Source organism: Protobothrops mucrosquamatus, unplaced genomic scaffold, assembly GCF_001527695.2.
Source record: "Protobothrops mucrosquamatus isolate PMUCROS unplaced genomic scaffold, P.Mucros_1.0 scaffold10, whole genome shotgun sequence".
Lineage (NCBI taxonomy): Eukaryota > Metazoa > Chordata > Lepidosauria > Squamata > Viperidae > Protobothrops > Protobothrops mucrosquamatus.
The window spans coordinates 4,354,064-4,368,701 of NW_015386397.1; the positions used below are offsets into that span (position 1 = coordinate 4,354,064).

The 14,638-nt window shown below is 39.2% G+C and overlaps 1 protein-coding gene across 1 annotated transcript in view; it reads right to left on the minus strand.

Moving 5' to 3' along the window:
- Positions 1 to 5,962: 5,962 nt before the first annotated feature.
- GPR179 (G protein-coupled receptor 179) overlaps positions 5,963 to 14,638 on the minus strand; it is a 44,198-nt gene continuing 35,522 nt past the window's right edge. The window contains exons 10-11 of the mRNA XM_029283045.1: positions 12,028 to 12,168; positions 5,963 to 10,348 (exon numbers count right to left, since the gene is read on the minus strand). Coding sequence (XP_029138878.1) covers positions 5,963 to 10,348; positions 12,028 to 12,168 — 4,527 coding nt within the window. The remainder of the gene's footprint in view (positions 10,349 to 12,027; positions 12,169 to 14,638) is intronic.

Below are 14,638 nucleotides of genomic sequence, written 5' to 3' on the forward strand. Positions count from 1 at the left end.
CGTTTCAACTGGAAAATTTCAGTGCCAGCAGGATTCTAACCGCCACAAGAAGCCCCGGCTCACCTTCCCGCCAAAGAAGTATCTATTTATCTACTTGCAGAGAACATGCTTTCAAACTGCTAGGTGGGCAGAAACTGAGGTGAGTGATGGGAGCTCACCCTGCCATGCAGTGCTAGGGCTTGAACCGCTGCAGCAGAAACCATCTCCAGCGTCATTAAACTATTGAGCCATCACATCTCCTGTAGCTTAATCATAAAATGTGAATGAAATTGCTTGCATACCGGTACTTATAAATATTTCCACTGTTATATTCATTTGGGAAGCTTATTCATGGTAGATTTGCATTTATCCCTGTCTCTGTGTGAAAAAAGTTCTTAATCATAGGCTATGATCAGTTTGGAAAGCCTCTGCCAGCAGGGTGGGTAGATTTATATATATTCGGGTATAAACTTGAGTGAATTCACAGTAAGCAGCATATAGTACAAACTATTCAGATATAAACAAAAGAGAAAAGAATATGATAAGAGGATAATTTGTGATTGTTCAAATCCACTCTGACAGCCATTTCATGATCATGCCCACAACATGCTTCCCAAACATATCAGACATGTTCAAAACATAATCTGAGGGCTACAGTTGTTTTCAGAGAAAAGAAACACTGCAATATCAAAGTCAGCATTATAAAAAAATTCCCAACCCTATTAAAATACACAAAATGAGATACACATTCTCTTAATATATAGATATATTTTTATTACTGTATTTACATTATAACAGGGAGATAATTTTGATATTCAGTACAGTACAGAGACAAAGTGTCCTCACGTTTGACACACTATGTTAGTAGCACTTTCTAAAAGTACATCAGACAACTCGGAGGAAGTGCAGGTTCAAAAGGGAAATTTGGAATCTTAGGTTTATTATAAAGTAGCCAATACTATGTATAGGAAGATCTCTGAGCAACGAAACAATGGCTCAAAAACAATTTCATCAAATCTTTTAACTCAGTGAGGGTTCTTAGTAATGGATCTGTCTGTAACATTGAGAAGTCTGGTCTTCATAGCTTCCTAATCTTTCCTTTTTGAATGCTATGCGTTGTTACTTTGGGTTCACATCTTCTAACGAAGAAGAACTTTTGATTCAGAATTCAGAAAATAAAGCACACCAATTCAAGCGCACTACTAACTTTTTCATGAATCTGCAACCTTTGGCATCACTCCTTGTGCTCTACCATTGAATGATAGCCCTCTTTGGGCCTGGACTATAAACTTTTTCCACATAAATATAACCAAAATAAAGGAGCTATATTTAAATTGTTTCATAGCTTACCCATAAAGAACTTTTGTATAATTGTTTAACTGCACAATATGCTATTGCAGGGGTCTCCAACCCCCGGTCTGTGGACCGGCACCAGTCCGCGGCATGCCAGAAACCGGTCTGTGCAAACAAGTGAAGCCCCATCTGCAGGATGCAGGCAGCACGCAAAACCACGCCCCCTCCGGTCTGCGAAAAAACTTGTTCACGGAACCAGTCCCTGTTGCCCAAAGGTTTGAGGACCAGAGTGCTATTGCATGTATCAAAAGGAATACAGGACATTATTCTAAAAAGAAAAAGAAAAAAAAGGGGGGGGGGCTAAGTCCTGTCACTAATTTTGGCATTGGCTGAAAGCTACTTGATGATTGTTGCAATTTACTACTATTTATACTCCCCCCCCCCTTTGGGGAAGAATTAGGGTTAGGGTTTTTCCTCTGTTTTTCTCAGAAGATTATAATGAAGAACTATGTTTTAAAATATTTTGTAATGTATATTTCCTGCCCTTAGCAAGTTTATGTTATTATTGTTTTAGCTTCTGCTTTTTGAAAATACCAGGTTTCTGAATGCTGTTTGCAACAATACCAAAGAAAATACTGCATAATGTATATTGCCTGCCCTTAGCATGGAGATGGGTGGGGTTGTTTGTTGTTTTTGCTTTTGAAAAATACCAATTTCCAATATTGTTTGCAACAATGTCAAAGAAACATTCTCAAGAGTATGCCATCTTGTGGTTGAAAAACACAGGTATCCAGGTCATTAGTTGGGTGATATCTTTAGAAAGCTTTATGGAAAAAGAATGTTTAGGCAGGAGATATCAACATAAACTCTGAAAGTCTGGAAATATCAGTTACTTTAAGCAAATTGCTCACAAGAGATCTGGGATAATACAGTATGCATAGGATTTATACATAAGATTAAGCTATAATATATTTGGGGTTACTGTAATCTACACACTGGATAAATGACTAAATCATAGTTTATTTTAGGATAGAAAACCACCATTTGAAACAATTTGAAACAATTTCTGATTTGCCTATTACAGATAGTCCTTGACGTATGACCACAACAGGGATTGGGAAATTTGCTATTAAGCAATATGGTTGTTAAATGAGGTACCACATGACCAAACCCATTTTTCAAACCTTTTTTTGTTGTATTTTTAAGCGTCACTTGATTATGACTTTCCCTGCCAGCTTTCCTATTGACTTTGCTTGTCAGAAGCCAGTTAGGAAGGTCACAAATGGCAATCGCAGCAACTATCTGTTACAAAATGTGCAACATTTGCCAGGTGCCCAAATCACAATCACCTGACCGTGGGGATGCTGAAGCCATGGTAAGTGCAAGGACCAGTTGCAACACACTTTTTTCAGTGTTGTAACTTTGAATGGTTGCTAAACAAATGGTAAGTTGAGGACTGTCAGTATAAATGTATCTTACCTGATTTGTTTCATGCCATGTACAAGTCTCTAATAAAATCCACAGAGACATAGGGCAAGGACAGCTTTTAAAAAAGAAAGAAAAACAAACCAATATCTCCTCCACCACACCTAACTTCTTAGATTTTTAGTTCTGGCTTTTTCAATAAGATAAAACTCTGTGAACTGATATATGAATGTAGTTGGGAAAAGGCATTGATAGACAAATTGGCAAACCCAAAGAAGAATGAGATAATCTAGGGATGGTTTATTGCAGGAAAGAGAGTAGTGGGGTTGGGGATGGGTGGGAGAGGGGATGTTTGCAACTCATTCAATAAATTATATTAAAATCAATTCTCAAATATTAATCACACCAATAATAGATATTTAAAAGCTATACAACACTCCCAATAGTTCAAAAAGCCTGTCTAGTTGTATAGAAGTTTATAGAATTTTTGTAATAATTCTATAAAGCGCATTTCTCCTTCCCATGTTACAGCTGGAAAAAACTGATGGTAAAGATGGTTCATGACTCCCCCAGTCATGAAACAATTTAATGCAACAAGGCAGGTACAACCCAAAACATTTGCATGTGTTACATGATTCTTATTAAAGACTATATAAGGTTTCATTAAGAAACAAAACTTAGCTAAAAGTTAGGATGGTATTATACAGATGGACTAGGCCTGTCTCTCAGTGGTTCTATTAAATATTAAGGAATATATGCAGAGTTGTGATTTGTTTAACCACAAACTGTTACATAAACAGCAATAAATTGGGTTTGCTGATCACATTAAGCCAGAAAACCTTCAAATCACAATGGCTGGATTTGTAGGAAGCAAATAACATTTTCCTATGCAAATGTGATAGGACTCTGCCATAGGAAAAAATAACTCATTTTAATCTTTATAAAAATGCAACAATTATAATTATTTATCATTTGTTACGTATCTGTAATACACAGCTGTAGGGAAGCCCTGAATATATTCTAACTTGTAAGTTCATGTAGTGCATCAATTAGGGTATAGCAGCCTCCCTACAATTTATGATTTATGCTGTTTTTCAGTCCTTGGCTTCTTAATTTGGGCTTTGAAAGTCACCTTCCTGAATTTCTGAAAGTTTGTTTGAACCTGTAGACCAGTGTTTTTCACCTTAGTAACTTTAAGATGTATGAACTTTAACTCCCAGAATTACACAACCAGCACATAGCATGCTATAGAATAGATCAATGTTTCTCAACCTCAGCAACTTGAAGTCTACTGTAATAGCTATGAGAATAACCTTGAGACACAGGAGGAAGAGCTAGAGTCTAGATAACAATCTGATAAAATCAGCCTAAACCAGAAATGAGTTATAATATTAAAGAGTTTGTTTTCCTGGTCTGGACTACCTTGCAGGGCTGACAACCTCTTACATTGATGATAATGCGAACCATATGTATAGAAATATACATGTACTTGGATCAATGATCTGATTTCAGAATAGGGCAGCTTCCTAAGCAATATCTAGCATGAATTGAATTAGCATTACAAAATACACTCCTGGATATTTTTTCAGTCCTCAGGATTTCATAGCAGGCATGCCAACCTGGAAAGCATTTTCTCCAAAAGTAAAAATAACAATAACAGCCTCTATTTGAGCCTGACAACATTTTGGCAACATTATGAAAGTAGTTTCTCAGAATATATTTAGTTTTTTTTTTTTCAATTTCAAAGTCTAGCTCTGGGGCTTCTTCCTGGTCTCCCATGAAAATACTATACAAAAAAACCCCCCTCTCCTTGGGCCATGAGCTAAGGGCTATAGCTTGAAATTCAGACTTCAGCCAACAACAAAACCTATGCAGGCTTTCCTTTGTGCCTCCAGGCTGCTTGTGTTTTCTTTAATTTTCTCTATAAATAAACAGGAAGCTTGCATGCTTCAAAGTACCAGCCTCTTCCTTTTTTTAAAAAAAAGTCTGAATGTCTTTCAGTCCCACATAACATCCATACTTTTAGAAAATAATTTGGTTGGTTGCACGCAGTAGGCATACACATTTAGCAATGGAAAATAGACTGGAGAGCAATGATAGTACTTTATTACTAGTTTGCCCCCTACACAGGCTCCCTAGTCCCTTTCCTATTTTGTTACTGTAACTTCCTGCCACAGCAGCTACTTTATAAATGGGCAACCATCCCCTAGAAGTTGTTTTGCCAATGTATGGGGAACATGATGTCAATATCCCACTGCCCCAATAATGTTGGTTTTACTTATAGTGGAAAACCTGTAGTATATGGATCATGTCACATTTATTCTAAATTAGTTACTTTGCTGTGGGTTTCTTGACTGATTTAAGGTGCTGATTTTAGCTTTTATAGCTTTAACATCTTAGAAGAGCAGACTGAATGGGGCTGAGAGATCTGCAATCGAAGCTCTGTTCTCTATCCTAATGGTAAACAAGGTTAAGCCTTTCCTAACAGCGATCACCTTTTTTTCAGTGATAGGTCCTTTGGAGCTTCTTAGGCAGTTTCCAGGTATAACATCTACACTCTTGACCTTTAGAAAAACTCCCTCAATGTAATTGTATTCCATATTTCCATATTTTATTAAACTTGCAAACCATGCTGTAAAGCCAGTGTATTTTAGAAGGTTAGTGAAAAGTCTTTTACGTAAATAATGAACCAATAGGTAATATTTTGAAAGAAAAGAGAGAGAGAGACAGAGAGAGACTCTCCTTGATTGTGGCTATTGCCATTATCCCCATTAATGCATGCATTAACTACTGCTACATGCAAATGTCCTTGCCAAATAATCCCCTTGTTTAAAGCCAATTTTCAGTGGATGCTTTTCACTGTGAGTAGATTTGTTACTTAGATGTTATGGTTTACAGATATTTGATGTGCACGGTTTGCAGTACCTGAAAGAATACCCAGAGATCTGTGTATTACATGTTTGCATACAAAAACAACGTGCAGGTTTTCACAGGTAACTTTGGCTATTCTGCAACTAAAGGCAGAATTGTACAACTTTTTGGGGGTAACAGCAATCCTCCTGTCTGACCACAGCTTCATCATTCAGACTTACAGTACATTTTCCCTAACAATATATAGTGAGCATTATTACCACAACTAGTAGATGTCCTTTGTTTATTTTTTTAATCTAAAAGGTGGGTTTGTTTTAAACCTTTTTGCATCCAAGAAAAAGTTTTTCTCAAAGCATCCAAACAGGTTCTTAGTTTAGCCCATTCAATTGTAATCTCAAGGACAAATACTTGACATGACTTTGCTAGGATCTTCTGCTTCCTGAGCCTTTGGTTTCTGCTCTGTTTTGCTTTGGGCTATCACAGCAGGCATGGAACTGACTTCTTCTGCCTGTCCTAAGCAGGCTTCTGAGCCTTTTTCATGGGTTTTTGCAGAGTCTGTTCTGGTCAGCGTAGAACCTTTGTTTGCTTCCCAAGAGAAGGCATTGTCTATGAAAATGTCTTCTCTGCTTTCTGATGAAAGGATTTTGTTTGTATCTTCTGACTGTGCCTTTGGAAGACTGTGACTCAAAGACGTGTGCCCAGCCAAACCCTGCTGCACACTCTGGGTTATTTCCCCAGTGTTTACTGATACCTCTGCTTCTTCTTCGCATGGACAAATCTCTTTCTTATCGAATGACTGATTGGCTTCTTGAAGGGAGGTCATGATATTTTCTATACCATCAAATGTCTTTGAAGAAGTGCTGGTTTCCATAATATCTGCAGCATTTATGCTCTTCAATTGGAAATCAGACTCTAGAGAATTGCTACTTTTTTCCAGAGGTTCTGGTGTTTTAACAGAGCTTCTTGAATCAGTTTTCACATTATCTTTGGAAGCCCTCCTTGATGTCCCCTTCTCCAGTGGAGCTTCAGTCACTTCCCAGGGACATACTTCAGCTTTCATAATAGCTCCAGCTTCCTGCATTTCCCAAAATTCTGTTTTTAGGCTTTTAGCATTGTCAGGTTTTATGGATAGGTCTAAACTTTTACTGCTGGGTGTTAATGAGAGTATGCCAGTATTTTTCTGGGAAGAAATTAAAGCTTGCTGGCTATGTGACTTGAATATTTTAGCTGACATATCTACCCAGACTTTCTTTAAGCTTGGGCTTGCCAGCATTTTGTCTTTTGAAACTTCGCTGATATCTTGTCTTAATATTCTATTATTGCTAGATTTAGGTGCTGTTTTCATGAGGCATAGTTCAGTCTTGCCACTGAATTCCACATCCTCAACTTCCCAAGGACATATCTCTGCTCTTTCAATATTTTCTGATTTCGTTGAACTATCTCTGAGCAATGTTGGCCTTTGGCTGCTTATTTGTGCCATGCTCTCCCAAGGACAAATAGATTCTTGTGGGCTGCTTACTTCCTCTTGTCTCTTAATCTGCCTTATTAAAGGTTTGGTATCTGCTTTATCATTGGAAACCTGGTCTGATTCTTTTCTAAAAGAACTTTCTTCTGGTGGTCCCACAAACTTAGCATCTGTCTGAAGCTCCTGGAAATCCCATGGACAAATCTCTGCCTTTACACTCTCAACACTTCCAGTATTTTTAGAACTAACTTGCAATGGATGTGGGCTTTGGGTGCTTTTTGTAGTTGGTTCATCAATGATCATAATTCCTGAGGGAAAAATAGATCCTTGATTACTTCTTGACATCTTTATTTTTTTAAATGCTACTTTTTTCCAAGCTTTATTGGAGTTTGAACTTTTAAGTGCATGGCCTTCCTTCTTTTTTGTTTTTAATGAGCGCATGGCTTCAGTCCATGGAGATATTTTCACCTCTTCTGAGGTTTCCCATGGACAAACATCTATCCTTAAACTTGTAATACTATCAGATTTCTTTAAGTCACTAATACTATCAGATTTCTTTAAGTCACTTTGGTCACCAGATCTTGGCGAAAGTTGCTGAAGCTCTTTGCTGTCCCATGGACAGACATCTTCCTGTAAATTGCTCAGATTTGCAATTGCTTTGGACAAACTCACTGGGGAAGTACTTTTGCAGCCCTCATCTGCTTTGGAGGCATTTTCTTTAGTCACTTCCCAAGGACAGAGTTCTGCCTTTAAGGTCTCTGTGCTATCAAAGTTCTTTGAAGGGATTTTGGAAGGTATGCTGGGATCAACACTGTCCCATGGGCAGACAGCTTCCTGGAGATTGCTTACCTTTTCTAATGTTTTAAAAGGGCTTGTTTCCTTCTGTAAAATATTGTTATGACTATCCACACTTTCCCAAGGACATACATCTGCCAATAGGTTCTCTGCACTGCCAGATTTGGGGGAACTTAGGCATTTAACATTTGACTCAGGTGACAATTCATCAGTATTCAGATTTTCACAAAGATCACTTGTCTCTTGTGAGCTACGTGCCTTTTCTGGATGCTTAGATCCAATGGCTACAGTCTTTTCGGTTGCTCTTTCTATATCCTGATTGGAAGGACTCAATATTTCCCAGGGGCAGATTTCTGCTGTTGTCTTTCGGTTTTCCAGGCTTTCTGAACTCTGTGAGGTGAATTTGGAAAGACAAATGATCTTGGGTGTAGACTTGATCAATGAATCTTCACTAACTATGTTCTCCCATGGACAAGTAGATTCCCTCTTCTGATTGCTCCCTTTCACAAATGCTTCTTCTCTAGTTCCTTTTTTCTCATCTCTGGAAACTGCAGTTACATTCCCTTTAAGTTCTCTTTCTGATGTTGAGGGATCCTTATTTTCCCAGGGACTTACTTCTGTTTTGAAATTTGGTTCCCTGATTTCCCAGGGACAAATATCAGCCTTGTCTGTTTCTGAAACCAACAACAAGAGATCAGGAGTTTCATTCTCTCTGTTTTGATCTTCTAATCTGTCTCTGGGACACACAGATCCCCATTGGTTCTTAGTCTTTTCCAATCTGACAGGGGAGATCTCCTTAGCACCCTTGGAAGCTGTTGCTGGTAGATTGCTCACTCTATCCTCAACATCTTGATTCTTCTCCCAAGGGCATAACTCAAGGTTTCTGTTTAAATTATTTTTCTGTGAGCTAGGAGAAGCTGCTTCTTCCTCATCCCAAGGGCAGATAGTTGCTTGTTTGCTGATTGGCGTTGCCCTGCTATCTCCAGGACTCCTAGAGGGTACTTCTTGTCTTAATGATCCTTCAGCAGGGATTAAGGCTGTTTCTGCCAACTTGGGCTTTCCACTGATGTCTTTCTCGTTTTTGGCTTCACTGTCCTCACTGTTCTTTTTGGAACTTATGCTTCTCTTTATCTTTGAACGATTGAATGCTTTAATGGCCATACCTAAGCTCTTTATGGAGCTTTTGGGAATGAGGGTTTGCAATTGTTTTTCAGGAGAACTGTTTTGATTATCCAAATCACTCACTTCTAGATCTTTCTTTCTTGGAATGGGCATTTCCATAACCTCCCAAGGGCAAATTTCTGCAGCAATGGATGCTAGCCTGGTTAGTTCCACTAGAGAAGAAGATGGCACCGTATCTTCTCGTTGCATAGTCTTTTCCATTTCAGGTTTTAATGGAGAACTCTCTTCTGTTTCTCTTAGATGTATATTGACTAGCACTGGAATATTTGGGGGTTCTTTTTTAGGAGACTGAGCAGGATGTTGCTTTTGATTGTAATTATCCCAATGAAGATTGTGAATCAAACTTTGCTGCCTGATGGGTGGTTCAGGTGGTATCTTCTTAATGGCGTGGGCTCTTCTCTCAGGCAAATCAGAAATGTTGATGCTGATGCTCCTGATGGGAGCAGATGTTACATCCCTCTTATTATCTCTGCTTTCTAATGGTATTGATGGATCTGTCTCAACTTCCCATGGACACATAATGTTTTTGCCTTTGGGGAAATGTTTCTCAATTTCTTTTGCTGTATTCTCTGTCTGCAGCTGTTTCCCCTCTATTTCTGAGACTATATCACTGAATTCAGTGTGTCTGGATTCTTCACTTTCTGTCATGGTATCTTCCACTGCTGCACTTGTGTCTTTCTCTTTGGCAGGTTTATGCGTATTTTCTAAATTAGCTGTGCCAGTTAGCAGTGAGGCATTTTCATTTTCACTGCTGGCAACATTACGAGATTTCTGCAGAGTGTAATACTTGGGATGCAGAGATTTCTTATCTGCTAACAAATTATGAGCACTGGCTGATTTGTATACCAGAGTGGCTGAATCAACAGAGTCATTGTCAGATTTCTCTGAAGCTTTCATGGCTAGTTTTTTCCTCATAAGTGAGTCCAACAAAGGAGCTTCTTTGCAACTGTCATGTCTGGTTAGTAGACTGTTTGCCTTAATATCTCCCTGGTGATCATAGGTACTATGGGATTTCTTCAGTGAAATCCCATCTTTTTCTTGGAAGGCCACTTTGTGCTTGGGAGATAAGTCCTTCAATTTCATGCTCAAATTTCTGGAGTCCAAGAATCTTTGCTTATAAGAGCCAGAATGACTTTGTATTCTTCCACTGATAGACCCATCTTTTTCCTTCTTGCTGCACTGGCGGGACATAGATCCAGGTAACTCGGTGATACGTCTCATCAGAGTGTGGCCTAAGGCCCTCTTTGAACTTCTCTTCTTCTGAAGGTGAGGGTTGTTGGCTGTCATCTTCTTGGTCTTGTGAAATTCTAGCTGCATATAAAGCTTTTTCAATTCATCCTACATGTTACATGCAAGGGAAGGAGAAAATACAGTGAAGGACAGGGGAGCAAGATAATAGAAGAAAAATAAAACAGCTTTTCAGTCAAAAGCATAATAATAATGAATTATGTCCACTGGATGGAATGGCAGCCTGACTAGGTTTACCAAAGTATTTTCTTTTTAAATTGTTTTATCTGTATACTTAGGATGGCTCTTTATTCCAGGATTAAGTGAAATATTCCTGCCATGAATCCATGATACTCTTCTGGCCTGACTCAGGGTTTGGAAGTGGGGACATTTTGCTTTGATGTTTCTTCTTCCTCTAATAGGTGTATGTGTATGGGGTGAGACGTGCAGCCCTAGACCTTGATTTGTAGATCTCAGCTCAATCCCCATATCTATCTTCTATATGAAGTTGCAGAGAAGGACAAACGTTGGCATGGGATTAAGTATCCAGAATGAGGATAATATTCAGTTATACATCTCTGCCTTGGACTGCTCAGGTCATGCTAGTGAAATTCTTTCTCCATGCCTGGGTGCTGTGAGAGTTTGGACAGAAAGGACCAAGTTCCAATCCAACCCTAGCAAGACTTCCCCCAGATCTGGACAATTTCCATTTGTTAACTTTGGATGGGTTTATACTCCCCCAGACAGAGTTTATGCACTCAGCTTCTGCTCAAGAAGCAGGTGGCAGTAATAGCATGAGGCCTTTGCATAAAGCCAACTTGTGTGGCAGTTGCACACATTCCTGGATTGGGAGATTCTCTCATGTCTTAATTATTTCCCACTTGGACTGTTGTATATGTGGCTGCCTTGAAGCACATTTTGAAAGTATAGCTGGTCTGATCACGTACTGTCATTTTGTGGACTGCACTAGCTTCTAATAGTGCAATCTAGGTGCAATCTAAATGCTAGTTATCATCTATAAGCCCTACATGGCATGGGGCCAGGATATTTGGGGGATGCCTGTCTCCAATTGTTTCTATCCATTCCACCAGATCCCTCAGGGTCAGTATGTATCTAATTCCTTCTTTGTTGTGGTGCTTGCCTTGTGCAACAACCTCCCATTTAGTTCTGGACAGCCCCAACCCCACTGGTTTTTTGGAAGAATAAATTTTTCTCTTCTTTTCATATATATGTTCCTGTTTTAGGATTATTAGCCACCCACAGTTACTTAAATTGGCATAATACATTGATTGTTTGATCAATAGATGGATGACAATTTGCAGAATTACAAAATGTAAAACTGAGAAGAGGCTTAGCTGATTTGGGGGTGTGATAATGGAGAAGTTGAGTTCTGGCAGTTTGTAGCTAACATCAGCAACAGCATTTAAACTCTATGTGATTCAGAGCAGGAATTAGCCATGAAAGAAAGGCTAATGTCCCAGGAAAAGAAATAGTTCTCATCAGTTTAGCAAAAATTCAACTTTTCTTCCTCCCATCTTCCCATTCCTCATCACTTCTACTCCCACCTATAACCAAACCTTCAAGGAGAAACAGGAACCTCAGTTTTATTGCATAATCACCTTCCCACCCTTCTGCAACTAACATTTATTTAGGGCAGTGAAGGATGGTTTTGTTTTTTGTTTTTTTGGCTGTTAATTTGCTTCAGGAGAAAGACTGCAAAAGGGAACTCTTACTCTGCACTGTTTCTGGCATAGCTAGCGTCAAAAGAAGGTCCTGAGTGTTCCACCCACCCGAATGTCATCGGGGTCAAGGCTGTGCTCCGCTGAAGTGATGCTGCTGTTCAAGAAGGATCCTGAATGCCTAAGGTCCAACTCATCCTCATACATCTCAGCAGCAATTTCTTCCCTCAAGGGTGAGCCTGCATACAGGAACTGTTTGGAAGAACATGAAAGAGTAGATGTTGAGTTTCTTCAGGGAAAGATAATGCAAAATGTTAATTTGAGATCTCTAATCTGTCTATAATACACAGTGATGTAACAGTGTAAAGTTGAAGCCAATTTCTGCTACATAATAATAATAACAATAACAATAACAATAATAATAATAATAATAATAATAATAATGTTGGAAGGGACCTTGGAGGTCATCTAGTCCAACCCCCTGCTCAGGCAGGAAACCCTATACTTCATGTTCAATGCAACACTACAGATTCACACAATATGGAAAGCCACAAAATACGATCTACAAGTCACAATGGTTGGTGTCATACATCAAACTCAAGAAACTATATTGTGGATTAGATTATTTGTGTGAATCCTGTCTATAAGAGTCTAAAACTCCTCAAGCATTGGGTTTTTTTGGCCACGTTGGTTGGGAATAAAATTGTTGAAGTCCAACTGTTAGAGATAATTCGAGGTGTGCATTTTGTTCAGTTTCTTACCTTAAAATCTTTGCTACTCATTTTGGCTGGAAATACACAATTTGTTATGTTCGTATATTGCATTTCCAGATTTAAATGATAGTTTTATGCTGAATGGCTTACCTAATACAAATAGTCCTTGACTTATGACCACAACTGAGCCCAACATTTCTCTTGCTAAGTGAGATAGTTGTTAAGTGAATATTGCCCCATGTTTCCACCTTTCTTGACACAATTGTTAAGTAAATCACTGCAGGTGTTAAATTAGTAACATAGGTTACTAAGTGATTCTGATTTCCCACTGACTTTGCTTGTCAAAAGGTTGCAAAAGTTGATTATGTAACCCTAGGACACTGCAACTGTCATAAATATGAATCAGTTGCCAAGCATCCATTGATCACATGACCATGGGGATGCTGCATTGATTGTAAGTGTGAAAAACAGTCATAACTCATTTTTTTCAGTACCATTGTAACTTTGAATGGTCACTAACCGAACTGTTGTAAGCCGAGGACTACCTGTAATAACAAAAACCTATCTCAAATTATTTCTGCCCAAGTTATATGCTCTAACAGGATAGACATGTTCCAGGTTTCTTTCTAGAAGTAACATTATCAGATGGGACTTGGGAGGCATGCCTTCTCTATATTTTAGAATGATTTCCCCAAGAAATTCAGCTGGCCCCAGCCTTATTGGTCTGTACAATGTCTTTAAAACCTTGGTTTCCCCCCAGAATGGCCAGGATGATAAATGAGATGTCAGCTCTTCGAGGTAATTCAGATAGGAAGCACTGACCATGCAGACTAAGACTGCTTTTTGCTGTAAAGTTATAGTAATAGAATCCTGCAAGCCTGAAATACAGGTAGTCTTCGACTTACAACTACTATTGAGCCCCAAATTTCTGCTGCTAAGCAAGACAGTTGTTAAGTGAGTTTTGCCCCATTTTACTACCTTTCTTGCCACAGTTGGTAAGTGCAGTTGTTAAGTTAGTGACACGGTTGTTAAATGAATCTGGCTTCCCCACTGAATTTGCTTGTCAGAAGGTCACAAAAGGGGATCACTGCAACTATTTTAAATATGAGTCAGCTGCCAAGCGTCTGAATTTTGATCACGTGACCACAAGGATGCTGCAACAGTTGTGTGAAAAATTGTCATAAGTCACTTTTTTCAGTGCTGCTATAACTTTGGTCACCAAACAAACTGTTGAGAACTACCCGGTATAAGCTTTTTCCTCCTTTACTTTTAACTATCTCAGAGATGCTTTTTCTGTCCCCACTACATACTTGGACTCTATTTTTGTTTGTCTAGGCTACAATTTTTCTTTCTGTCTCCCAGGATCAATCCCATAAATATTATTTCAGGTCATATTAAGGAGTTAGTGCATGTATCAATGGGCCCTGATTGTACACTGTTGGTATGTTGACTTTTGCTGTGCTTTTGTTGATATTATTGGAGGGGGACAGCTGGTTCACACTAGGCTGGGCGGTCAAAGAGATCTTCTACATATTTATTTATTTATTTATTTATTTAATTTTTATCCCGCCCTTCTCCTTACGGACTCAGGGCGGCTGACAGCCTTATAAAACAAATACAACAATAAAATACCCAGTTTAAAACCTAATTAAAAAGAAATATTTACTGTGGCCTATGTCAATTAAAATTTCTCTTAAAACCCCACTAAAAATTCCCCTAGGCCAATCCCGCTTGTTGGAAGAGCCATGTCTTTAGGGCGCGGCGGAAGGAGGGGAGATCCAGGATCACCCGGATCTCTGGGGGTAGTTCATTCCAGAGGGTGGGAGCTCCCACCGAGAAGGCCCTCCCCCTGGAGGTCGCCAGCCGGCACTGTCTGGCTGACGGCACCCTGAGGAGACCCACTCTGTGGGAGCGTACCGGCCGATGGGAGGTAATCTGCGGCAGAAGGCGGTCTCGGAGATATCCAGGTCCGATGCCATGGAGCGCTTTGAAGATGATGACCAGCACCT